At 44.2% G+C, this 27,722-nt stretch overlaps 1 protein-coding gene across 8 annotated transcripts in view; it reads right to left on the bottom strand.

Moving 5' to 3' along the window:
- WDR93 (WD repeat domain 93) overlaps positions 1 to 27,722 on the bottom strand; it is a 147,941-nt gene that overhangs the window by 119,911 nt on the left and 308 nt on the right. For 7 of the 8 annotated variants that reach the window (XR_011030264.1, XR_011030265.1, XM_068275214.1 and 4 more), the window contains exons 2-6: positions 25,205 to 25,556; positions 21,123 to 21,324; positions 20,977 to 21,041; positions 18,190 to 18,268; positions 16,396 to 16,505 (exon numbers count right to left, since the gene is read on the bottom strand). Coding sequence is in view for 6 of the 8 variants with exons in the window: in XM_068275213.1 (XP_068131314.1) it covers positions 16,396 to 16,505; positions 18,190 to 18,268; positions 20,977 to 21,041; positions 21,123 to 21,324; positions 25,205 to 25,556 (808 nt within the window). In the remaining 2 variants the exon portion in view is untranslated. Of the gene's footprint in view, positions 1 to 16,395; positions 16,506 to 18,189; positions 18,269 to 20,976; positions 21,042 to 21,122; positions 21,325 to 25,204; positions 25,557 to 27,538; positions 27,713 to 27,722 lie in introns of those variants that run through there. The other variant, XM_068275215.1, reaches the window with a different exon arrangement.

The following is a 27,722-nucleotide window of genomic DNA, read 5'->3' as shown; positions in this document are numbered from 1 at the left end:
AAATCAGCATCAATGCAGAATTATTTCCATCTCGTTGACCATCTCTATTAGTGACACAGCTACACATCAGGCTTTATTCTTACAGCATAGATGTTATTTAGTATATATAAGAGATTCCTGTGTACACATCATATATACAGTCACAATCAGATATGTATATCTGACCTTAAAAATACGGGGACTGCTTTATTGAAGCAGCACAAGTAACTAATTTTGATTGGTTTATTTCATTTTTGTGGACTAAGCACAGCTATTACTGTATATATACTGTATATATACATTATTTTTAATGACTATTATCTGAGAAATAGAACATTTTATCATATTTTTTATTTTAATTACAGTTACAAATTCATTAGGAGTCGGAGTCGGAGCATTTTTTCCCGACTCCGACTCCAGGCACCCAAAATTGCCCGACTCCACGACTCCGACTCCACAGCCCTGCATTATTCCACCTAGTGTCAGGTGGCTGCAGGGGCCTCCTTCTCTTCAGAGAGGCCTCTCTGCAGTACAGCCAAGGGCTCTATCCCTTAGGAGTCCTTTGGGGCTGCAGTATAGTCTGATTCCCGGTGGTAGGGAATCACTGGCTCACAGGTTATCTCCATCCCTTTGCCAGGAGATAGTGCTCACACGGCCAAGGTCCACCTGCTCCTCAGGTGGTCCAGGCTCGTTGCTATCTACGTCTCCCGCCCCACGGGAGACAGCTTCAGCCAAGGTCCTCAGGTGGTCCATGCTCGTGGTTATCTGCGTCTCCCGCCCCACGTGAGACAGCTTACTGTTGCACCAAAAACACTTACACTTTAATAGGTGTCCAGAGGTTAGTCATATCTGTATTTTTGGTGATTCTGCAGATCATCAATAATCAGGTACACATCTGTATTCTTGGTGATTCTGCAGATCACCAATAATCAGATTCTCTCTGTGTGCTGACACCGATCGTTACTGAACGGCAGACCAAAACCATATGGACGCACTGTATAGTCACATTGAAGTCCTGACCACTTCGGTGAACAATCTTTCCGGGTTGATTATGTACCAACAAACCCAGATCAATCAGTTATTTGGGGCTATTCAGGAACTTCAACTAGCTATAAATTCAGTGCGATCCCCTCCGGTCACAGACATTAAGATGTCTGTACCTGAAAAGTTTTCTGGCCATAGATCTGACTTTCGGAATTTTAGGAATCGGGTACTCTCTTATTTTGAATTGAGGCCTACCTTGTCAGGAACTGAATCTCAAAGAGGGACATTCATTAAGACATTACTATAGGGTGATGTCCAGACATGGGCATATAGCCTACCTGCAGAGCATGAGGCGTTGTCATCTGTTCAGGAATTGTTTAGGGCCATGGCCATTGTATACGATGACCCGGATGTTGCTTCCACCGCTGAAAAGAAGCTCAGATTGCTCAGGCAGGGTCGTAAATTGGTTGAGGTTTACGCCGCTGAGTTTAGGAGGTGGGCTGTCTCGGCTAGATGGGGAGCATATGCCTTGTTAGATTGTTTCCTGGCAGGATTATCTGATGTTATTCATGATGTAATGATAGGACATCCTGAACCCAAAACTATTGACAATGCAATTTCCTTGGCCGTGCAGATAGATTGCTGCTTGCGCTACCAGACGGACTCGTGGTAGGAATGCTTTAAGGTCTATCTCATATGACTCTTCTCTACCCTCGTCGTCTCCCGACGAGCCGATGCAAATCGGATACTCGGGGCTGAGGCAAGTGAAAAAGAGTCACAGAAGCTCAGGAAAACTGGGTCTTTATGATACTGAGGAGCGTCAAGTTGTCCGAAATTATCCTAAAGAGTCAGGAGAAAGCTGCCGCTTGGGACTAGTCAGAGGTCATACCATAGGCGAGCAGTCTTTATCTCTGAACAATGATCATCTGCTCCTTCCCTGTTCTATTACATGGAAGGGCCAGACTAGTTCTGCAGAAGCCTGTATTGACTCCGGTTCTGCGGCTAACTTCATAGATTACGATTTTGTAAAAAAATTGGAGATTCCCTTGCTTCCACTGGATCGGCAGATTCTGGTCACTGCGGTGGGTGACATTCCGCTGCAGAATGGACAGCCTCTTTTCCAAACCCCCTTGTTGTGGTGTGGGTAGGGGTATTGCACAAAGAGAGGTTGCAGTTCCTGGTTATGCCTATGGCAACCTCCATCATTGTTCTTGGTATGCCCTGGTTGCAACTCCACTCTCCACAGGTTGACTAGGCTTCAGGTCAGTTACTGAAATGGTCAACCTATTGTCATCAGCATTGTTTGGAGAGAGTGGCAGTGTGTGCTACTAAGATACAGGTTGGAGGAGTGGCAGTGCGGGTCAAAGCAGAAGCTTTAGTTAAAAGTTCCAAGCCTGAGACCAGCCTACCCCGAAAGATGGTCAGGGCACCTGCTGAGACTGTGGAGGACTGGATGCCTACTCTGGGCCCGTGCCAGCGAGACACTCTAGAGGGTAAAACATCTCGTCAGACTGCACCGGGTACATTACAACATTTACCTGCCTCAAGGAAACCCCGGACTCAGAAAAATCAGACTAGTAAAGAGAAAGTCTGTAAAGTGGGAGTTTTCCCCAGGGGACATGGTGTACGTATCCACTCGGCATTGGGCCCTAAAGCGATTTTTACCCAAACTGGGTCCTACATTCATAGGACCATTCCCAGTAATCAGGAAAGTTAATTATGTCACCTATGCTGTCGATCTCCCAGCCAGTAGGGGAAATGTAAGATCAATCCATGTGTCTCTGTTGAAACCAGCAGAGCACGTGGATTCCCCTCCCTCCCTCCCTGTGATGGTCGAGAACCAATTGGAATGCGAGACCGAAAAGATTCTAGACTCACATTCTGTAAACTCGGGTGGGAAGTGTCCGGACGGAGTCCACTCCTCAGGGGGGTACTGTAATAGATTCCGGAAAAGCCGCCGCGCGGACTGGCAGCGAGGCGACTGGTTCCGCATTCAGCTCAGCAGTTTACACGCGGCGGCATGCGTCTGATGTGGCTGGGCCTTCTAGTGCACACAGATTGAGGAATACGCGCGCGCTGAGAGGCAGAACTTTTATGACGAACGAAGAGGGATCAGCTGACCAGGTTGGACAGCTGATCTCAGAGCGGGCGGCTATTGGTTGATCAGCGCTGGGTGGCGCCGGGGAGCGCCGCTCTATATATAGTTATTGCTGGTCAGTCTCAAGTTGTCTGCCTTTGCGAAAACACTTACGTGAAAGCACTCAGACCATAGTCAGATCCCACAGTGTGTTAGAACCGGGAGAACCTGGGGATTCACACTGAGCCAGATTACTACTGTGTATTTACTGCGTTATACCTTAGACCAGTTCCAGGGTGTCGAGACCACGGACCTCACACCCCAGCTTAGGATTACTGTGTCATTGCTGTGTTATACCTTAGACCAGTTCCAGGGTGTCAAGACCACGGACCTCACACCCCAGCTTAGGGATATTGTGTCATTGCTGTGTTATACCTTAGACCAGTTCCAGGGTGTCGAGACCACGGACCTCACACCCCAGCTTAGGATTACTGTGTCATTACTGTGTTATACTTTAGACCAGTTCCAGGGTGTTGAGACTACGGAACTCACACTCCAGCTTAGGGATACTGTGTCATTGCTGTGTTTTATTCTCTAGACTAGTTCCTGGGTGCCGAGACCTCACACCCCAGACTAGGATTGGAGATTATATCAGTTATTTCCATTGGCTTGGGAGTTGCCGACCTGGCCTGCCCGACCACGCGGGCTGTCACTCATCCCTCGAGTGTTCAGCCTGACTATACAACTAGTGACATTATTCCACCTAGTGTCAGGTGGCTGCAGGGGCCTCCTTTTCTTCAGAGAGGCCTCTCTGCAGTACAGCCAAGGGCTCTATCCCTTAGGAGTCCTTTGGGGCTGCAGTATAGTCTGATTCCCGGTGGTAGGGAATCACTGGCTCACAGGTTATCTCCATCCCTTTGTCAGGAGATAGTGCTCACAAGGCCAAGGTCCACCTGCTCCTCAGATGGTCCAGGCTCGTTGCTATCTACGTCTCCCGCCCCACGGGAGACAGCTTCAGCCAAGGTCCACCTGCTCCTCAGGTGGTCCAGGCTCGTTGCTATCTATGTCTCCCGCCCCACGGGAGACAGCTTCAGCCAAGGTCCACCTGCTCCTCAGGTGGTCCATGCTCGTGGTTATCTGCGTCTCCCGCCCCACGGGAGACAGCTTACTGTTGCATCAAAAACACTTACACTTTAATAGGTGTCCAGAGGTTAGTCATATCTGTATTATTGGTGATTCTGCAGATCATCAATAATCAGGTACACATCTGTATTCTGGGTGATTCTGCAGATCACCAATTATCAGATTCTCTCTGTGTGCTGACACCGATCGTTACAGACATAAACATAGATTCCTGTCTGCAACACTGTTTTATTAGCTGTTGTGTATGCAAATTAGCGATCACAGAATATACAGTTCATCCCATCCCAGCTCGATCAAATGCAACAGTAAACAAATAAGGGGAATTCTGGTCCACGATAATTAAAGGAAAAATATCACAAAAAAAATTGTAAAATTGAAAATACATGCATATAAAATGCACATTTCTCTCAGAGTAAAATGTACTATAAGTTATTTTTCTCCTATGTTGCTGCCACTTACAGTAGGTAGTAAAAAACTAGTCCATCTACTTATACGGGATTCTCAGTATTACCCTTATTCTTTACAAAAGCAATCCCTGGAAAGGATCTGTACAAATAGGTCTGTCTGCCTCCTTACTAGTCTGCACATTATTTTGGCAGATGGATAGAGGAACTGCTGTTTAGTAAGAACTTTTGTAAATAAAGAAGTAACTGAGACTACCCTATGAGGAAATAAACTATTCCAAAATCTGACAGATTTTAACTTCCTACTGTAAGTGACACAGACATAAGACAAACGTAATTTATAGTGAATTTTACTCTGGGAGAAATGTACATTTATTTATATGCATATATTTAAAAATTTTACAACTTTTCATGGTAGTTCTCCTTTAAATACATAAAGTTTCCCACATTTGCTACACTCAACATTTCCTATCTGATCGGATATTTGGAATGAATACAGGTGAAAGTGAAAATGTCTCTGAAGTGAATCTTCCCGAGGCCCTCTTCCCACTTGTATGTTGCTGTTCGTGTTTCCAGCAATGTACAGTGTATGCAATCCGGAAGGCCATCAGAAGTGGATAGCCTGCACTGTCTACGGTACCCATTCGTGCATTGCATGTATTTTTGTGCAAACGCAGTACAATTCAATTTATCATAAATGAATGGGTTTGCAAGCAATCCATGCAAAAAGAATTGCACACCTATAGATAATGGTAGCTGGTGCTGGATTCCAAAGGCAATGTAAATCCACAAAATCAAAAGGAGGGGTCCACACACACAGGCTTACTTCAGAAACAGTGCTAGGCCTGGGACCCACTAGCAGAGCTCTTCTTAGTGCTAGTGATTTGTAAAACTCTTGCTAACGTAATGATATGGGGGATTTTTTAAACATCACAGCCCTCAAGTGGGATCACACCCATAGCATTATATTAGCAAGAGCTTTTCAAATCACAAGTGCTCAGAAAAGGTCTTGAAAAATAGCCCCTAGTGGGTCCCAGGCCTGAAGTTTATAGTCCCATCACACAGACATCTGACTGTAAATTGACGATCGTTTCGGGAATATCTAGTTCTCTTTGTCTAGACTAGTGCAGACAAAACAAAACGTTTTGTGTGCCCTAGTCTTGACAAAGGGGACCGGATAGGCCTTGAAATGATCGTCTGTTTATGGACAGATATCTGTATGTGCATGATGGGATAATAACTAACGCTGAAGTAAGCCTGTGGGTTTGCAATCACACTGGGGAGAATCACATAACAATGAACTGCCAGGTGATGGCCACCTACGATGGTCGCTGTGCCGAAGAGGGAACAGGGCCTTATGTTTCTTATAAGGGGCTGCATTTTGCTATTCAATGCACTTTGATGGTGACATCTTGTTAAGGAGAAATGGCCCACATACACTTAACATTATACTGACTGGCATCACTAGGGACAAAGCAGTATGTCGCTCTGCTGCTAAATAGTGAAAGTCACCAGTGTTTCAGCGCTGGGAGCAATATTGTGCAAATTGCTACTGACAACATTGATTATCCTGTTAAATGTCTTTAGGCAATAATCCTTTAGCAACTTTATCACAAGTGAGAGGCCTTATATTCTTTGTGGTCGGGATTGCTTATCACAACATAAACTCTAGCTGCATTCTAGCATGGTCCCTCTTGTGTTCATAGTGGTCCATCAAATGTATCTCATTGTAATACAATGCTAGAATTATAGATCCACAGAACACAACAAAATGCTGTCACCGCAGTGAGGGAAAATCACTCTTGACCTTATTGACAGCAGTTGGATTAATTTGGCTGGATCAATAGCTCAGGTAATGAATTTTACTAAGTAAAAGCTGTAGATGTCACTACTAAAAAGAAAGGCTTCTAATTCACATTCAAATACATTATCCTGTCCACCCCATCACTGCCTAGTCTTGTACAGAATTCCAAAATCTGATACCCTAAGCTGCCCACGGACAGGCGCTGAACATGCAGGCACAAGACTTTCTGGGCATTTTCAGCTTTGTTTATGCTACAAGCGGGACAATGTGGCTAGGGTAAGTGCTCCAGTTCCTTCTGTGGAAAGAAGGGAGAGTTTACAGGACAACAACAATCATTTTCTAGCATGTCTATTCATTTCCCTCCATCCTTCTCGAACATTACTTGGTTTGAAACACTATTGTTCAGTGTCCAATAACTGGGTGTCAGAAATGTTTAATAGCGAGTGCAAGCAACAGAAAGCTATGCCAATATTGTCTGGGTTTTTTTTCAGGACCTCTAACCTTTCTCCAATCTACCTGAGCTTAACCAATGTCTCTCCTTCTACCCCGTTAGCATAACCCTTACTTCTTACTTCCCTCATAATTGTAACCAAGCACCTAATATTAACCTGTTCCCTACAGGATTCCTTATCAAACATTAACCTCCACCTTTTAAAGAGAACCTGAGCAAGAGCAACCCCCCCCCCAAGGGTGTTTGTAGCAGAGCTTACACTCACCTGTCAGCCATTGTACTGCGCCTGTGTCCAGTATCTTCTCTCCATCACTGACGGCGCTCCTTCCTGTCATTGTCTTTTCTCCATCACCGTTGGGACGCCTGTGTCCCATAAACAATGGAGGCCTGGTGACATGTACCTAACATTACTACTTACGCCACGTCGGGCCTCTAGTGATCAGCCTCTAATATTTGTCATGGGACACAGGCGTCCTAGTGGTAATGGAGAGAACACACAGGGAGGAGGCCAGATGGCAAGACACGGGGCACTGGTAGAAGAGGCCAGCGGACAGGTGAGCATAAGCTTCCCTGCCAACACTCTGTAAATCAATCATCCTGAAACGGAACGCCGCTTGCGCCGCGCCCTGACACCGATCGATATCTTCCATGTGGTGTGATCGACTGATTTGACCGATATCAAACAGGCTTTAATTTCTAATGGATTCAGGATTGATCAATATCGACAGAAAAAAAAAAAGTGTATAACCACCTAATTTCTCCTCTCCTTTCTATCATGAAAGTTTATTTTTGCCTATCAGCTGCAGAACACACCAAAAATGATCTGCACCAAAAACAAACGGCATCAAACTGCCTAAGGCAGAAACCCACAAGACCTTTCCTTCATTTAGTCAAAATCAACTGGTTTAGACGAACACATTGTCATGTGTATGAGGATCTTATACAGGAAAACACCTTCCTGTGGTGTACAATGTTTTCTTGTACAGGATGTTCAGAGCATTAAACAGGTGAATTGTGTAAACAAAGACATGTTGTATTTATAGATGTGCATAGTTAAATAAAGATATTGTTGTAACTTCGTTCATATGTATTTTCCTGCAGTTATCAAAAGAACTACGGACTGATATCAGCCATCTGGATTCAGCATTGTCAACTGGGTTTAACAGTTAAAAACCACTAGAAGAGATAATATCCCTGTAGACCTGTATGCAGACAGTTGGTAAAATCAGTACCACCTAACATCCCTGCTGCTAGTAAAGTGCTAGAGGGGAAAAGGAATAGGATTTAAACAGAATTTACAAAACTATTTGAAGTTATCTGCAAGTTTTATTTTACTAAAGATTCAAAGTAAACCTGATAAAATGGTTTTTCTAGGTCCTTGCAGTTCCTTTTATTTTCGATCACTCAGAATTTGAAGCACAAGCAGAGAGCATGTCCCAAGCTTTGCTCAGTCATAACAGACATGGAGACCAATCCAGTTCACTTTTTCTCCGAGGCGATATTTTCACATTATAAATAAAATGCCTCTTAAACCACCAGCAAGAAAGAAAATAGTTTTGACATGACTTTTTTGCCTGCTTTTTGGTACTTTTTCAGTTGTAGATTGTTGAAAAGTTGATCAGCCTATTGGCATTCTCTAAAATGTGAACTGGACCCTTCTCTAGCAGCCCTGCCAGGTTCCCTGCGATACACGCTACTAGCAGATGGGACTGGACTGAATACATTTTTCCAAAGGTAGTTTCTGGCCATATGTCCTTCGCCTGACACTGTTAAGCTGGACACTAATGGTCCAATTTCTAGCGAAAAATCGTGTTCGATCGATCAGAAATTCTGATCGGACGAAAAATCGTTCACTACACCATCAACTAACCAACCATTGCTTCCTATCTATCATGACCAACAAGAAAATCCAAATTTTGGTTCGACGAAAATTCAATCGGACGATTGTTTTTTATAATCGTTCATTATCGATTGTGCCCATCAACTGAGATTATTTACAACCAATCCGATCAGAATTTCTGATCGCTCAAACAATTTTTCGCTAGAAATTGGACCGTTAGTGGCCAGCTTGACACTTACAGCATGTGTTGGTCCCACCGATCCTAGCATCTGCGCACTGTGGGAAATGATGATGTGGGTATTAGTAGTAAGGGGCATGATGCTGGATGCTGAGTGTTAGATAAGTAATACATTATTCAAATCATCTCTACACTTTTTGAAACATACATATGTTATGTTCCATAGCTCTATGGTCAATACGACTCTGACACTGCATTATTTTAATAAGAACATCCAGAGAGCACATGTATCTTATGTGTGTCAGTAATTAAAGAAATGAGTTGACATCCCTGAAGTAGTCCTTACATCATTAGCTTAGGGCCATTTTTCACATGTGAATACTAATAGTTATTAAATTCTTAAAACAATGTGCATTTATTTACTGTATTTTTATAGTAAAAAAAATTAGAGCTTCTGCAAACTAAAAATCAAGAATCTGTAGCAGATGATCACATGTAGGGATGACCAATAAGATCCGAATAATTCCTCCTTGCATTTAAATTTCATGTAGCTTGAACTTGGACCAATAAAAACTGTCAGGAAGTTATTCTGATTGGTCCCATTTCAACCCGCTTAGCATTTACATGAAATTTGAATGTGAGGATAAATTATTTGCATCTCATTGATCAGCCTATCACATTTTCGGTTTGTTATTGGCATCAGGCCAATTATTCCTCACATCTTTTCCTTTCCCCAGCAGTCAGAAATCAGTCTTCTGCAGTCATGTGGTAACCACAAGGATGAGATTCACATATTAGGAACATCTGACCATGATTCCTGCAGAAGCCAAATCTTCCTAGGTACTGACAGCCTATGGACAGGTTGGATGTGTTATGAATTAAGGTTCCCATTAAGGGAATTGTCCAGGCAAAAAAAAAAAAAAAAAAAAGAGTTTCACTTACCTGGGGCTTCTACCAGCCCCATGCAGCCATCCTGTGCCCTCATAGTCACTCACTGCTGCTCCAGTCCCCCGCTGGCAGCTAGCTGACCTTGGAGGTCAGCGGGCCGAATTGTGTACATTTTTACGCATTCCCACTAGTGCAGGAACATTAACACATACATTTTTACGCGTTAATGGTGCAACGCATGGCACCACTAACGCGTAAAATGTACTGTCTTAACTGTCTGTTAATGTTCCTGCACTAGTGGGAATGCGCAAAAATGTACGCAATGCGGCCCGCCGACCTACGAGGTCGGCTAGCTGCCAGCGGGGGACTGGAGAAGCAGTGTGTGACTATGAGGGCACAGGATGGCTGCATGGGGCTGGTAGAAGCCCCAGGTAAGTGAAACTCATTTTTTTTTGCCTGGACAATTCCTTTAATGATACAATCTTACCATACCTATGTAGTAGAAGGGTAAACTGAGAGGATATACTTTGAATGGATACTAAAGTTTAGGTAGCCCCTCCTATTACATAGAAATTGTAAGTTTGTATCATTGATAGGCACCTAAAAGGAAATCTGAAGCCAGCATTTTTAAAATGTGGCTTATAAATTGATGGTTAACAGACAGGAAGTGAATGTGCTCTTCAATTTGTTACTCCCTTTTGCTGTGCATCTGTCCACTTTCTCTGCCACCTCTTCCGCCCCTCCATATGCGCTCTTCTCAGACAGGCAGGACCTGGCTCTGTGTGCACAGGACAACCACACAAGCAGGCTGCAACTGTGGCCTGCATAAGATGACATACTGGGCATGCTCAGTGCTGGAGTCCTCTCATGCATGGCTCTAGACTAGAGGAAAGTGCCTGTGATCTGTGCATGCCGCAGTGCCCTAGAAGTAGTTCCAAGGTCGTGGCATCTTGTTGGGAGAACATGCGTTTTAAAAATAAAAAATATAATGACAGCGGCGGCGGGGAGCAGCGAAAACTGAGCCTATTAAGTCAGTGAGGACTCCTGTTTATGGTAATGTGTTTTTTTTTAAATAAATAAAGAAGTTTCATGTTTCCTTTAAGGCAACCGGTTACTAGGGAGACATGGCTTACAATGGGTATTGCAGTCAACCTTGCCCCCTTGCTATGTGAATCATATTTTGCTACCATGTGGCTAGAGTGGGGCTTAGTTCCTACTGCCAGGAAAAAGAGATAAGGGGAAGCAACCAGGCAAAGAGCTGAGCAAGCTAGGGACCTGTGATCTGCTGCAACGGGTACTTCAGATTTTTATTTTGCAAAAACACTTTATTCATTTAAAAAAAAATAATAATAAGATTCTATAAATAAAGAGTGGCCCTGAACTATGGCTTTAAAGAGATCTGAAAGCTATACAACTGATAAATGAAGATTAACCACCCAGTAATCTTTGGGAATCTCCAACAGTGAGATATTAACACCTGAAGTCCCTCTCAGTAAAGCTGCTGCATCCACCAGCACACCCACTTGTATCTCACATTTACTTTCTAATGCTGGGAATAAACGATTCATTTTTGAGCCATTTAGATGGCTCGATAGATAATTTCCAACATGTCCGATCTCCCGCTCGATTGGGTCGCTGCTCGATTTGTGATAGCAGTGAATGGAAAAAGATAAGAAAAATGAGAATCGACTGCAGAATTGAGCGGCGAAACGATCGAACGGTAGAATCTAGCGGCAAAAACAAGCCATGTATGCCCAGCATAATAAACACATTGAAGCAGAGGCACAGGGACTGTGTGGCAATACAGAGGCAGGAACTCCGGTGAGTAGATCAGAGAGAATACAGAAAGCCAGGCAGTGATTCACCTTACTAGTCTCCATTCCTAACTGTCAAAGCAATATTGGGTAGTACAAACGCTTTAGTATTATTATTCCATATTTAAATTGCGCTGGCATCTCCTGCAGTACTTTATAGTGTAATGTCATATCACTGACTAATACCTACCATAGTCATAGTCTTATTTCTCTATCATAGAGTAAGACCAGTTCCTTTTATTTGGGTGGGTATAACCCTATTTAGCAGAAGACCTTAGGCAAGTCTACCTAAACACTGCTACTGCCTATAGAGCACATCCTAGTGGCTGCAGCTCTAGCGCTTTGAGTCCGCCAGGAGAAAAGCGTGATTTAAGTGTTTGTCTATGTCTTTTTAAACTTACTGTATATTCCTGCGTATAAGACCACTTTTTAACCCTTGAAAATCTTCTGAAAAGTTGGGGGTCGTCTTATATGCCGGGTGTCATTGATGCCAGGTGATACGCCCTATCCTGTTACCGCCTCTCAGATCTCCCTGCTGAGGGAGCGCAATCTATTCTTCCATACCGCTCTGATAAACAGGTAGACAAGGAGAGCTGACCAGTCTACTTAAGGAGAGTTGACCAATGCAACAAGTCAATTGACTATATACTGTTAAATACTGGGTAATACATACAGTACAGCACCAGTATCTGTTCATACACAGCACCAGTACATGATATTTTTATTTTAATTTGGTATGCGTTGGAAGAGGGGTAGTCTTATACGGCGAGTATATCCCAAACTCTATATTTTAACTGGAAAAGTTGGGGGGTCATCTTATATGCCCAGTTGTCTTATACACCGGAATATACGGTACCTATAAGTTTTTGGTTTAGAAATACATAGAGGCTGGTTTTATGTAATTGCGGTGTTCCGCGCATGTCACACTGCCGGCAACACATGTAAAATGTCTGCTTCTATTGACTTATGATTATTTATTGTATTTATAAAGCGCCAACATATTACGCAGCGCTGGACAATAAATATATACAATGATACAAGGTTGACAGACAAAACAAGGTTATACAACATAGAACAAAGTTATACAAGGCAAATTGCACAAAATACATGATCATCCGATATGGGCTGGTTAGGTAGGCCCAGTAATACAGGCTGTCATAGGATAGGAGCACACGATCCTGTAGATTACACTAGGAAAGATAGGACCCTGCCAGAGGCTTACAATCTAAAGGGGTGGGGTGGAAACACTAGGTGGGGCTGTGAAATAAATATTCAGTAGAGAGTTACTGTGTGGTAGGCCATCTTAAAGAGGTGGATTTTGAGGGCTTGCTTGAATGTGTTGAAGGAGGGAGCAAGTTTGATGGGCGATGGAAGGGCGTTCCAGAGGGTTGGGGCGGCTCTTGAGAAATCTTGCAGGCGGTCAGGGGAGTGGGAAATGCGTGGGGCGGTGAGGCGAAGGTCATTGGATGATCGGAGGGGGTGACCTGGAGTATACCCGTGAACAAGCTCCAAGATGTAGGTAGGGCAGGTTTTGTGCACAGATTTATACGCCAGGCATAGAATCTTGAAACTTATCCTGAAACGGATAGGGAGCCAGTGCAGGAATTTACAGAGGGGATATGTGGATGAGGAGTGGTGCAAAGAATGGATGAGTCTTGCAGCTGAGTTCATCACTGATTGAAGGGGGTCAGTGCGTTTCAAGGGGAGGCCAGAAAGGAGGGAGTTATAGTAATCAAGGCGGGCGATGATGAGGGCATGGATGAGCAGTTTGGTCGTATCCGTGGTTAAGAAGGGGCGAATCTTGGAGATATTATGGAGGTGGAAATTGCAGGCTCTGGTGATGTTTTGGATGTGGGGGATGAAGGAGAGGTCAGAGTCCAAGGTGACACCCAGACAGTGGGCCTGGGAGGTAGGTCGAATGGTTAGGTTGTCGGTTGTGAGGTGGAAATCTGGAAGGGGTGCAGCAGCATGGTGTGGAGAGATCAGGAGCTCAGTTTTGTCTAGGTTAAGCTTCAGGAACCTAGCAGACATCCAGGAGGAAATTGTTGAGATACATGAGCATATCTTGTTTATGGTGGTGGATGAGAGTTCGGGGGTATGGAGGTAAAACTGAGTGTCATCGGCATAAAGGTGGTATTTGAAGCCCAGAGAGGAGATAAGCTTGCCAATTGAGGAAGTGTATATGTAGAACAGAAGGGGAACCAGAACAGAGCCCTGGGGGACCCCGATTGAGAGGGGAGCAGGGGTTGAGGAGGAGCCATTGAAGGAAGTTGTGAAGGAGCAATTGGATAGGTAAGAGGAGATACAGGCCAAGGCAAGACCATGGATGCCCATGGACTGTAGTGATTGGAGAAGGAGGGGGTGGTCTATAGTATCAAATGCTGCGGAAAGGTCAAGGAGGAGCAGGATGGAATAACTGCCTTTGGCCCTGGCAAGGTTAAGGTCGTTGACCCCCTTGGCGAGGGCTGTTTCAGTTGAATGTGCAGGTCGGAATCCAGACTGTAGGGGGTGAAGTAGGGTATTGGTGTTGATGTATTGGGTAATGCGTTGGTGGACTAGGCGTTCAGGGAGTTTAGAGGCATAGGGAAGGAGGGAGATTGAGCGGTAGTTTGAGGGTAGGGATGGGTCGAGTGAGGGTTTTTTTAAGCAGGGGAAGTACAGTGGCCTGTTTGAAGGGTAGCAAAAAGCCGTTGAGGGTTTGAAGCTTGGGTTCCAATTAGTGCTGCAAAGTACCTTTGTTTAGCCTCAGAGAGGGCAGTGTGGAAGAGTAACGTGTGTGGGTGTTGTGCCAAGGTTGGGGGTCGGGGGGCTTGTTAGGGCGGGAAATTGAGGGGGCAGCTTGACCTAAAACAGTTGAGAGGGCAAGGTTATATTGTGCAGCGGCTTCATTGGGGCATATGAGGGTGGGTAGGTGGGAGGAGAGGGAGACTTCAATGCATTCCACCGACGTATTGTCGCCATGGAAGTCTGACGGTAAAAGCTCTCTTGACTTTGCGGTGGGTTGGCGGCCGATTGGAAGCTTCCAGCGTAACGCGTAAGTGTTCTAGGCCCCATAGGACTTTCATTGCTGTTGCGTTACCCTATAAGTTATATAGTCTGAGTCATATAGGGCTTACCTCAGTTACTGTTAGAGGTGTGCTGGGCACAGGTTATACAACGCCTACCTCAGTTTCTGTTAGAGGTGTGCTGGGCACAGGTTATACAAGGTCTACCTCAGTTTCTGTTAGAGGTGTGCTGGGCACAGGTTATACAAGGCCTACCTCAGTTGCTGTTAGAGGTGTGCTGGGCACAGGTTATACAAGGCCTACCTCAGTTTCTGTTAGAGGTGTGCTGGGCACAGGTTATACAAGGCCTACCTCAGTTTCTGTTAGGGGTGTGCTGGGCAGGGCTGTGGAGTCGGTCCAAAAATCCACCGACTCCGACTCCTCAGTTTAGGATTCCTCCGACTCCACGACTCCGACTCCTCTAATTTGCATATTACAATTTTGTTGATTAAAAGTATGTAACATGAAATTCGTCTCTTAACTGCCAACGCTTAGGAATTTTAAAAGACAACTGAAGTGAGAAGGATATGTAGACTACTATATTTATTCCCTTTAGACTAAAACTAGTCCTTGGTAAGAGTACTTGTAAAAGGTACAACCGGAACAAAGAACATCTATCAAGTGTGGGTGCATGTAAGAATGATGTGCAGGTACTCTGCAGGGGAATGAGGAGATTGTAAACAGACAACACCTCTGTGTTCAATGTGCACAGCATTCTCAGTGGATTCCCTGCAGCTCTGTGGGGAGTGCATATGTAGAGTATAGTACTACTGTGTAACAAAGTAAACCTGAGACAGATGAAATTAAAGTTTTATACATACCTGGGGCCTCCTCCAGCCGCCTTCAGGATAATCAGTCCCTCGTTGTCCTCCTCCACCACCTGGATCTTCTGCTATGAGTCCAGGTACTTGAGTCAGTCAAGCGTAGTGCGCATGCACATACTCCGCCGCCAGGAGCATACTACACCTGTGCAGCACTATTGCGCAGGTGCAAAATGTTCCTGGCTGTGGGAGCGGGGTGCGGCCAGACAGCGCTGACTGGCTGAATTACCAGGACTCATAGCAGAAGATCCGGGTGGTGGAGGACAGTGAGGGACTGATTAGCCTGAAGGGGGCTGGAGGAAGCCCCAGATATGTATAAAACTTTACTTTTCATCCGTCTCAGTTACCCTTTAATTTGTAGTCACCAAACCAAATTTTAATAACATATCAAATTATTTTATTTCATCAGCAAAGGGAGTGCATACATTTGCATAAATCAGCATCAATGCAGAATTATTTCCATCTCGTTGACCATCTCTATTAGTGACATAGCTACACATCAGGCTTTATTCTTACAGCATAGATGTTATTTAGTATATATAAGAGATTCCTGTGTACACATCATATATACAGTCACAATCAGATATGTATATCTGACCTTAAAAATACGGGGACTGCTTTATTGAAGCAGCACAAGTAACTAATTTTGATTGGTTTATTTCATTTTTGTGGACTAAGCACAGCTATTACTGTATATATACTGTATATATACATTATTTTTAATGACTATTATCTGAGAAATAGAACATTTTATCATATTTTCTATTTTAATTACAGTTACAAATTCATTAGGAGTCGGAGTCGGTGCATTTTTTCCCGACTCCGACTCCAGGCACCCAAAATTGCCCGACTCCACGACTCCGACTCCACGACTCCGACTCCACAGCCCTGGTGCTGGGCACAGGTTATACAAGGCCTACCTCAGTTTCCGTTACAGGTGTGCTGGGCACAGGTTATACAAGGCCTACCTCCGTTTCTGTTAGGGGTGTGCTGGGCACAGTAGTCTGAGCATGCTCCAATTCTTTCATCCAAGCTTCCTTCGGCAGCTTGTATACTTCCAACCAACATTCCCCAGAACCTTGAAAAATAAACTTGTAAATCAAACCAAGACCACACTAAAGTCTACTGTAACCACAAAAGCTTGTCAACATAATCTGAATTATGCAATAGCCTTTCTTGAGTCTATATAACTGAAGCACATCTACACAATTTAACAAATTACATTTGCTGAGAAATTAATCTACATAACACAGCTGTATTGTTTTTCTGAGAACATTTAGAATTTCAGGGATATAAACACAGCAGCAGACATGAACATATACTATTATGTCACATTATAGCCAATGAGGCATAGTCTGATATTCGCAGGCAACATAAAAGATTTGAACACTGGCTTCTATAATCAATGTTTTAGCTAAGTAGGCACTGTAGTGACATAGTAGAATGCAGTAATTTATTCAGGATACCTACTTTCAAGGCAATTTTACTGGTTGCTGCATATGGGTATGTAGCTCTGCCCAGATGCTTAGCTATGAGAAATCTATTCCAAGAGCATTCTGGGAGACCAGATATTACTTTCACTGGCTTCAGAATTCTCAGGAACAAATATTCTGCAGAGCTGCACCTGACAGGTCTAAAGATGTTGCCACTTAAATATAAATTTCATCAGGGTGAGGAAAGATTTTACATTGGGCAAACCCTGATTAAATCATTAATCTAAATAATTAATACATTCATATTCTAAAAAACAAAACAAAACAATTTTTATAGCAATTTAATGTATTATGTTATTTTCACTACAGTCCCTCTTTAAAGCTATCCTCTTTTTTTTAACGAGCAAGACTGTTCCTCTCTTTTTATAAATGTGTTAATAACGATAATAAATAAGTTAGAACACCTAATGAAAACTGGTGAACTCACCCAAAATGTGGTAGTATCTTGTTGGCACTTTTAGAAATTTGGCAAAGAGAAAATTTAGATCCAATTTCAGATCAATACTGCACAAAATCAATCCCTTTTTATTTAAGCGGGAGTAGATCTGACATGCTGGAAATTATCAATCGACCTGTCGATCTGACAAAAAAATTGCATCATGTGTACCAGCCTTTATACCTCCCTTATTATGGGTTAACTCTTGTCTCTCTTTATTATTTATAAATAATGAAAAATGTCATGAAAATAATAATTATGCCTTGACTTGACTCTCAACTTTCTCACTCTAAGACAGGGGTGTCAAACTCAAATAGAAAGTGGGCCGAAATTGTACCTTGGGACCAAGTCGTGGTCCAACCTCAAAGTCTACTGGCTACCATCCTCCATTGTAAAGTTACCAGGTGTCTAATGCCCCCCCCCCCTCCAACCCCTATACAGTTCCCTGGTGTCTAGAGGCTCCCACCCTCCCCTATATAGTTCTTTAGTGTTTAGTGCATTCCTCCTACCTCCCTCATATGGCTTCCCTGGTGATCTAGGGCTTCGCCTCCAGTATAGCTTCCCTGATGGTCTAGAGTGGGCCAAACATAATGCAAAGTGGGGAAACCACTTGAGGGCCAAATTTAATGGCTCTGAGGGCCAGATTTGGCCCGCGGGCCGGAGTTTGAACTTATGCTCTAACATAACAAAACAAAGAGTGAATGATAAATGAATAAAAACATGACTTCTGCATGACCACATAAAGAATTGACAGTGAGGTGAAAGGTGTACACAAGTACATTGTCCAATAACCTTTATCGTGTTGAACTCACAATGCAAAAACAGGTTCCTACCTTCCAGAAGGACTGCAGCAAAGTCCCCTCCTTGTGACAGCTGAAATGCTAAACAGACATTGCGCTTGCTTATGTCTTCCTGTGTAAAAAACATCATTAAATATATGGTGAGTCACGTCATCCATAGTGTAATAAATCCCATTGTAATACACTAAAAAGCATATGACACATAAACCTGTATCAAGCTTTTTCTATAGGATTCTCCATACATATACCGGTAATTGGAAAATTCATGCACTCTTGGAATACAGATATGCTGCCTATGAAGAAAGCTATAAGTCTGAGTGGGGCTAAACTTGACTGGAGATCTTCCCAAAGGCGTACTGCACATCGGTGCCAGAGCCTGTCTTACTGCTGATCCCTGTTGGTTGACGATGTTCTGCCTCATCTTCCATTGATGAACTCTACCAGTTGAATTGAGTATTCTCTTCCCCCTATGTTTTCAACACATAATACATGTATCCCTGGGGGTATTTGGGCTTGGAGGATTTAGGGAGTACTTGGGGTTACAAAATACATAAATATGCTTGAATGTGTATTTTCGCACATTAAAAGCATTAATGAATGTTTGGAAACAATTTATACAAAATATTGGGACTCCTAACAAATATGTAGGGCGGTGCTCTACAAATAACACATTTCATAAAGGATTACATGCTCCATAAATGTTGAGAAACATTCCTCTACCCAAAACTAAGTCTCATTCCATAAGCGGTTGGTTCACCTCAAGCAGCACAGCCAAATAGGCTAGCATGTGCCACTGTGACTAGGCGAGTTCTCCCACTGATATAGGTGCCATGGAAATATGAATCCTGTCCCTTGCTCCTTAACCTCCCTGCCGGTTATCCCGAGCTCAGCTCGGGGTAACCTGCCGCGGAGGATTCCTCAGGCCCTGCTGGGGGCCGATTTGCATAATTTTTTTTTTGTTACACGCAGCTAGCACTTTGCTAGCTGCGTGTAACTTACGATCAACGCCGCTCCGTGCCGATTCGCCGCATCAGAGGGTGGCCCCCCCCCCCGAGACCCGTGCGCTGCCTGGCCAATCAGTGCCAGGCCGCGTCGAGGGGTGGTTCGGGACTCCCTCTGACGTCACGAGGTGACGCCATGGCGACGGGGGAAGCCCTCCTGGAAATCCCGTTCAGAACGGGATTTCCGGATGGGTATATGCGCCGGCGGCGATCGGCGCATTCGGGGGGACGCCGCAGGGAGGGGGGAAGCATGTAGCTAGCGCTAGGCTAGCTACATGCTAAAAAAAAAAAAAATGCCAAAAAACACCCTCCCTGCCGTGCGCAGCAATTTTTTATAACGGCAGGGAGGTTAAAGTGAACCTGTAATGCCAGAAATATAACATCTGCCTTTTTATTTTCTTATCACTAGTTAGTGCATCTCAGATCCAAAACAATTCTTACATTACAATTCATACTTTAGTAGTTGCATGCTCATGCCAAGTCAGGAATTCACCATGGACCACCCGACATTTACGTCAGAGCGAGCAGGGATGCAGGCCAGAGCGGAGGGGAGCGACGATTGCCGGGGGAACGTCAGGAAGGTGAAGTGTATCCTCTTCTTCCCCTCAGACCACCGCTGCTCTGTTAGTGATTACTACGATTCGCTGGCAATCGTAGTGATCACGTGATCAGGAGCCAATCGTGATGGCTCCTGATCATATGACAGCTTAATCTCCTCTCTCGGGTGCGCAACTGCGCACGATCGCATCCGGAGCAAAAATTGCAGGTGGCGTAAATCCTGTGCCTCATCAAGCTTAGACAGCCACAAGTGCGGCGTAGGATTTATGCTCAGCGGTCCCCAAAAGGTTAAACAACAAGTGACACCCATGCTAACCTAGCCGGGCGGATCGCTCAGAAACAGCCGTATCAGTCTGCCGACAGACTGTACACACGCCGGACTGTCGCTGGAACGCCCACCCAGCGGGAGGTGACGACGGACCCGCCGTTGCCTCCAGTCCGGCGTGTGTACGGACCTATATACATGCAACATCAAAAGGAGATACATAGATTTTTTTGCAGGCATGAATACGTGTCATTAAAATGCCTTAAATGAAACAGAACATCTAAATGGGGTCTTGAGAGGTTGTTTGCTGAATAGATTAGACTCCTTGTTTACCATCCTCAATTTCTCACAGAATTGGGACTGATGCTGGGAATACACGGCTCGATTCTGAACCATTTAGATGGCTCAATAGATAATTTCCGACATGTCCAATCGCGCCCGATCATTTCCACGCTCGATTCCTGCATTGAGGACAATGGAAAAGATAAGAAAAACGAGCAGAAGATAAGAGAATCGCCCACAGAATTGAGCGGCAGAAGCGATAAGGTGCAGAATCGAGCGCCAGAATCGACCCATGTATTCCCAGCATAAAGGTGCATACACACATCTGATTTCATGCCCGACTGTCGGTCAAACCAGACGTTTGGACGAGTTGTCATTCAAACAAAAAGTCGTTCAGACTCCTTGTACACACAGACAACAAATGCTAATTACAGCTAATTTACATGTCGTTTGACTGGGCAATGGACTTGATAGAACAATGGACAGATCAAATAGATCAAATGACTGATCAAACCACTTGTTGTTTGAAAGTCTATTAGTCCATGGATCCGCCAAGCAGATCAGTCAAAACTGCTGCTATGTCACATCGCCTAGGGTTCACTTTAACTGGTTAAAGAAAAATGGCTGTTACTTTCCAGATGGCCCGTGTACATTAACCACACAGCTGGAGTGACACAACATATTTAGACACAGTGTGTGCAAAGTATTTCGTACCGATTCATTTATGGCTTTCACAAAATGCAGGTTCTCTTCAGAAAAGGAAAAGAGGCGAGCAATACCTGAAAATATATGAAAAGGGCACATGTACATTAATGTATACATTTACAGTCATACTGTTCAGAAATAGTCATTATAATTACCCATGTCATCCACTGTGCTAATGAGGTACGTGTGACTGCTAACATGGCATAAAGCAAGGCTGCACACCTCCAATCTGTCTGCTTCCCAGCCACAGATCCAGTCACCTTCTGACAGGCTGTAAACCCGCAATCCCTCAGAGAGGCCCACAAATAAAAAAGTTCCACTCGCCCCCGCTGCAACACAATTAACTCGTCTGGATACCTAAATATAAAGAAAGAAACATAATCACTGTTATCTGGTGGGGGGAAATATAACTTCACAAATCATCTAAGACAGGGGTCTCAAACTCGCGGCCCGCGGGCCATTTGCAGCCCTCAATACAATATTTTGTGGCCCTCGCTGGCAAAAGCTTCCTTATAGTTCGCTTCAGTGCTCCCAAGTAATCCGCCGCATCCCCGCCGCTAAACAAGGGCTGCAGAGCCCCCAAATCGCCCGGGGGCAATCCGCCGGCACTTCCTGGAAGGGGCAGAGCTTTCAGCTTCAGCTCTGCCCCTCCTGACGTCAATCGCCGCACGGATTGCCGCCTCTCCTCGCCCCTCTCTGTGAAGGAAGTGAGAGGGGCGGGCAGAGGCGGCGATGCGCCACGAGTGTGAAATTCCTTATGCGGCCCAGCCTCATCCTGACTTTGCCTCTTGCGGCCCCCAGGTAAATTGAGTTTGAGACCCCTGATCTAAGACAAAAAGACCAAAACACAATACACACACTCAGGCTTGGAGCACACTTGTCTTTTTTGTGTGTGTTTTCTGCACAGGAAAACTGAGACCCAATATGGGCTAATGCACATCTGAATGTGTTTTTACCGTGCAGAAAAATAAATGACAATAGTGTAGCACTGCATGCATTGCATGGGAAAAAAATGCATTGAAGTGTGCACTAGCCCATTCCTCCAGCTCCTTTTAGGCCAAGGGCATCTCCTAGAAGATAATATTCATATTGTCTTTAAAATAATTTTTAAGCATTTTACAATTATAAATTTGTCCTAAAAGGTGGTGAAAAAGTACTATCAACATTATTTTGTGTATTTGCTTGATTGCAGGTGGTTTAAAGGGCATTTTATGACAAAGGCCCATATGAAATTAACTTTTTCATCTGAGTTTTATCCTAGGTGATATTTTTAAACTTGTTAATAAAATGCCCTTTATACCACCAACAAGCAAGAAAATACTAAGCATAATTTTGACAGTACCTTTTCAATTGCAAAATGCTGATTTTAAATGAAAAATGATTTCCTAGGCAAAAACTCAGGAGAAAAAGTGAATTGCATATAGGCCATTGTATCTATAACGCAAGATACTCAACAAGCACATCAAGAAAATTGGCCACACTTAAAGAGACACTGAAGCGAAAAAAAATATATGATATAATGAATTGGTTGTGTACTATGAATAATTACTAGAAGATTAGCAGCAAAGTAAATATTCTCATATTTTTATTTTCAGGTATATAGTGTTTTTTCTAACATTGCATCATTCTATAATATGTGCAGATTACACAACACTCAGCATTCAAAATGAGTCTTTCAGAGCAGTCTGTGAAGTAATGAACTCTCCTCTAGCAGAGGAAAAGTAAACGGTTCAATTACAGTTAAGATAATAAAAGTCAGATAACAGCCCTCTCCACGACCAAGTTAGTCGGAGAGCTTAATAGCTTTTTTGCATAGAGATAACAACTGGAGTTTCTCAACTCTTCCTGTACTGGAAACAATTAGACTGATGTATCTGATCTTAATGTTTTTTTTCTTAGCTGTACTACACATACAAATCATATCATCATTTTTTTTTTCGCTTCAGTGTCTATTTAAGGGCATTTTGGGATTGCTTCGATAACATGCAAGGGCACCGCAATAGCATGGTAACTTCAGTACCCTTTTTTTCCCACCCGTGCACTTTGTTGTTTGGCTGACTGGAAAAGCTCTGTATAATGCATTTTTGGTGTGCTTGTGATTGGCCTATAAACTCCCATCACAATCCCATAGCAAATCATGGTAGCAAACGCACTCAGTGTAAATAGTGAAAATCTCAATCACATCGCATTTGCAATGCTGATTGTGATTTCCGCTTTAAAAAGGGCCCTAAAGGCTTCCAATTAAAAATACTATGTCAAAACACTGGTGTGATTTTTGAAAAAAAATATTTATGCACTAAGTAACATACAGTGGTTTGCAAAACTATTCGTCCCCTTTAAGTTTTCCACATTTTGTCATATTACTGCCACAAACATGAATCAATTTTACAGGAAATCCACGTAAAAGACCAATACAAAGTGTTGTACACGTGAGAAGTGGAACGAAAATCATACATGATTCCAAACATTTAAAAAACAAAAATAATAACTGCAAAGTGGGGTGTGCGTAATTATTCGGCCCCCTGAGTCAATACTTTGTAGAACCACTTTTAGCTGCAATTACAGCTGTCAGTCTTTTAGGGTATGTCTCTACCAGCTTGGCACATCTAGAGACTGAAATCCTTGCCCATTCTTATTTGCAAAACAGCTCCAGCTCAGTCAGATTAGAAGGACAGCTTTTGTGAACAGCAGTTTTCAGATCTTGCCACAGATTCTGGATTGGATTTAGATCTGGACTTTGACAGGGCTATTCTAAGACATGGATATGTTTTGTTTTAAACCATTCCATTGTTGCCCTGGCTTTATGTTTAGGGTCCTTGTCCTGCTGGAAGGTGAACCTCCGCCCCAGTCTCAAGTCTTTTGCAGACTCTAAGAGGTTTTCTTCCAAGATTGCCCTGTATTTAGCTCCATCCATCTTCCCATCAACTCTGATCAGCTTCCCTGTCCCTCTGAAGAGAAGCACCCCCCGAGCATGATGCTGCCACCACCATATTTGACAGTGGGGGGGGGGGGGGGGGGTGTTCAGAGTGATGTGCAGTGTTAGTTTTCCGCCACACATAGCGTTTTGCATTTTTGGCCAAAAAGTTCCATTTTGGTCTCATCTGACCAGAGCCCCTTCTTCCACATGGTTGCTATGTCCCTGACATGGCTTGTGGCAAACTGCAAACGGGACTCCTTATGCTTTTCTGTTAACAATGGCTTTCTTCTTGCCACTCTTCCATAAAGGCAAACTTTGTGCAGTGCATGACTAATAGTTGTCCTATGGACAGATTCCCCCACCTGAGCTGTAGATCTCTGCAGCTCATCCAGAGTCACCATGGGCCTCTTGACTGCATTTCTGATCAGCGCTGTCCTTGTTCGGCCTGTGAGTTTAGGTGGACGGCCGTGTCTTGGTAGGTTTACAGTTGTGTCAAACTCCTTCCATTTCTGAATGATCGCTTGAACAGTGCTCCGTGGGATGTTCAAGGCTATGGAAATCTTTTTGTAGCCTAAAGCTGGCCACTAACGGTCCAATTTCTAGCGAAAAATCGTTCGAGCGATCAGAAATTCTGATCGGATTGGTTGTAAATAATCTCCATTGGTGGACACAATAGATTATGAACGAGTGAAAAAAATGTCGCCCGAATGAATTTTCGTCGAACGAAAATTTGGATTTTCTTGGTGGTTGTGATAGATAGGAAGCAATGATTGGTTAGTTGATGGTGTAGTGAACGATTTTTCGTCCGATCAAAATTTCTGATCGCTCGAACGATTTTTCACTAGAAATTGGACCGTTAGTGGCCAGCTTAAGCCTGCTTTAAATTTCTCAATAACTTTATCCCTGACCTGTCTGGTGTGTTCTTTGGACTTAATGGTGTTGTTGCTCCCAATATTCTCTTAGACAACCTCTGAGGCCGTCACAGAGCAGCTGTATTTGTACTGACATTAGATTACACACAGGTGCATTCTATTTAGTCATTAGCACTCATCAGGCAATGTCTACGGGCAACTGACTGCACTCAGACCAAAGGGGGCTGAATAATTACGCACACCCCACTTTGCAGTTATTTATTTGTAAAAAGTGTTTGGAATCATGTATGATTTTCGTTCCACTTCTCGCATGTACACCACTTTGTATTGGTCTTTCACGTGGAATTTCAATAAAAATTGATTCATGTTTGTGGCAGTAATATGACAAAATGTGGAAAACTTCAAGGGGGCCGAATACATTTGCAAACCACTGTAAGTGTGTAATTACTTTAATCTCAGCAGTTGGTTGTAAGATGCCAGTTTTCTTTTTCAGTTTCTCTTCTTCGCGTTTTTGTTCCCGTAACTTGATGACTTCAATAGTCTGGTCGATCAGGAGTTCTACTACTTTTGCAATCATGCGATATGGCTGCGGGAGGCAATCTCGAGCTTGGTCTGGATCTCTCAAGAAATATTCCTCATGTTCTTCACTGGCCCATTCTTTCTCAGAGCCAGGAGGTATTTCCAAAGGCCCCTTTCTAATATATACTGGCATTTTGTAGACTTGAGGTCCAGCAAAGACTGGAATGTGTAGGAAGACTCGGATAACTGATCCTTCACTTCCCTTGCATGTGTACAGCTCCCTGAAAAGTGAACAAAAAAAAAACCAGAAGAAATAAACAAAAAATAAAACCGTATATGCAAATACTGTAAATAGACCCAAGAAGATATTGTAACATACCATAACAGCCTAGAAACCACAGTGCTCAAATATTACCTTAAAAATTTAGTGATATGGCCAGAAGCAGGTGAATAGCAGAGTTAATTTAGGTACAGACATTCAATCACTGTCGCCAACAGGGATTGGAAACCGATCCCTTGAATAACAGTTTAGGGCCCCATGCTGGAACAGAGGGACAACGAGCAGTGCACAACAGAGTGTGAGGGGTAAGGATAGGGAACAATAGTGTCCATCGAGTGACCAGGATGATCCAGCAGGTTGGATCTTTTCGCCAACGCATCAGGTGGGTTGGGGGACGATGTATACGTTCTTAAGAAAGGAAGCATTGGCTGAGAACAATCTAAGGAGTGTAGACTCTGTGGGTGTGGTTGCTGACTGTTAAGCCATAAGGGAGGAGGAAGGCAGACTGACCATAGCACTGGATGTCTGGAGTACAGGAAGTGACCAGTGCCTGGGTACCTGACAATGAACTGTAATGCTGGGGATACACGGTACGTTTCTGTACCGTGTATCGAGCAGCTGATCCGGCCAGCTGATAATATTCAGACCCCCGCCTGCTCGATCCCCGTCGGCGGACAATGGCAGGGAATCGAGCGGCTGATAAGGAGCGCCGGCGGGGATGAGCGGTAATCGATCCGCGGGGTCGCGGCTGGGGTCGATCCGACGGCTAATCGGTCGCCGGATCGACCCGTGTATTCCCAGCATAAAGCGGACCTGAACAGCACTGCCTCTCTGCTCTAAAAAAAAACACAACAGCTTAATAAAAGAACAACATTTATTTGTTACAGCTGATACAAATCCTGTAATAAATCAGCAGTGTCTCTGAAGAAGCCAGTCATGACAGCGGGACAGGTGAGCATTTTTATACAGCAGAGACGGGACTTTGAACGTAAGAATATTAAAGTTTTATACATACCTGGGGCTTCCTCCAGCCCCCCCCCCCCCCCCCCTCCATACTGATTTTTCCCACGACATTCTCCTCTTTGCTTGCCCGGTAAAAGCCCCGTTAGCTTGGCCAGTGGTGCATACTGCACATGCGTGGCCCGGTGCATGCCCACACCCCGCCGCACTCCCGTGGCCGAGTGCATTGAAATCGGCGCCAGTAGACTTGGGCGCAGGATACAGCGCTATATGGCTGAACCTGCTTCTGCACAAGTCCGGGCCGATTTAATTACTATTCCCCCTCCAGGCCACCATGGATAGTGGGGGAATGAAATAATTCGGCTTCCAGCTATTGCTGGAGGCCGAATTATTGTGTTTTTTAAGCAACTTCGGCTCTGTCTTCTGACGGAGCCGACGTTACTCACTGAGCGCCGCTATAGACTGATTCCCATTACAGTCTATGGCGGCGCTGGCTGCGCCCAAATCTAGCAGCGCTGAAAAGCACTGCTCCGCCGTGGCCAGGAGCACTCTGCGCAGAATGCTACCTGCCACAGGAGCGAGATGGGGTGCACTTACTGGAGGACTGCGCCTGCGTCAACTGGCACCGACTGACCAAGCTAACGGGCTTTTATCAGGCAAACGAGGCAGAGGATGATGGCGTGGGTGCGATCGGTGCGGAGGGGGCTAGACGAAGCCCCAGGTATGTGTAAAACTTTCATATTCTTACGTCTCAGGTAAACTTTAACATTTAAAGGTACTGTGAAAAAGTGGCATCACAAGGACAATTCCAGAGAGATCTTATGCTAACATCAATTAGGAATCGGTCTGCTGTGTATGGGCAGTGAACTGATCTCTCTCTGATAAGAGAGATCTGTCCCTTGGTCGATCTGCCCATACATCACTAGATGTATAGGCACATTAAGTGCGTGCGCCTTTAGATACGTCATGAAATCTGATTGACATCAAGTCTTGTAACATGGTGCATGATTGACTGCTACTCACTGATAGGAAGTAAATGTTTCCACAGCCAGGCGGGTATTGCCCCAAGTATTATGGCTGCATGTAGGCAACCTGAAGCACTGTAGTGTATACCAAAATACAAAGGCTTAGAACCTTTTTAGCAAGACTGATCCAACAGGTAGCGCTCCCATTAGCTAACAGCCTAAAACCCCCGCCTGGCTCCAAC

The sequence above is a fragment of the Hyperolius riggenbachi genome, chromosome 3, assembly GCF_040937935.1.
Source record: "Hyperolius riggenbachi isolate aHypRig1 chromosome 3, aHypRig1.pri, whole genome shotgun sequence".
Taxonomy (NCBI): Eukaryota; Metazoa; Chordata; class Amphibia; order Anura; family Hyperoliidae; genus Hyperolius; species Hyperolius riggenbachi.
The sequence above is the reverse complement of the archived record's forward strand: the minus strand, read 5'-3'. Positions and strand labels throughout refer to the sequence as shown.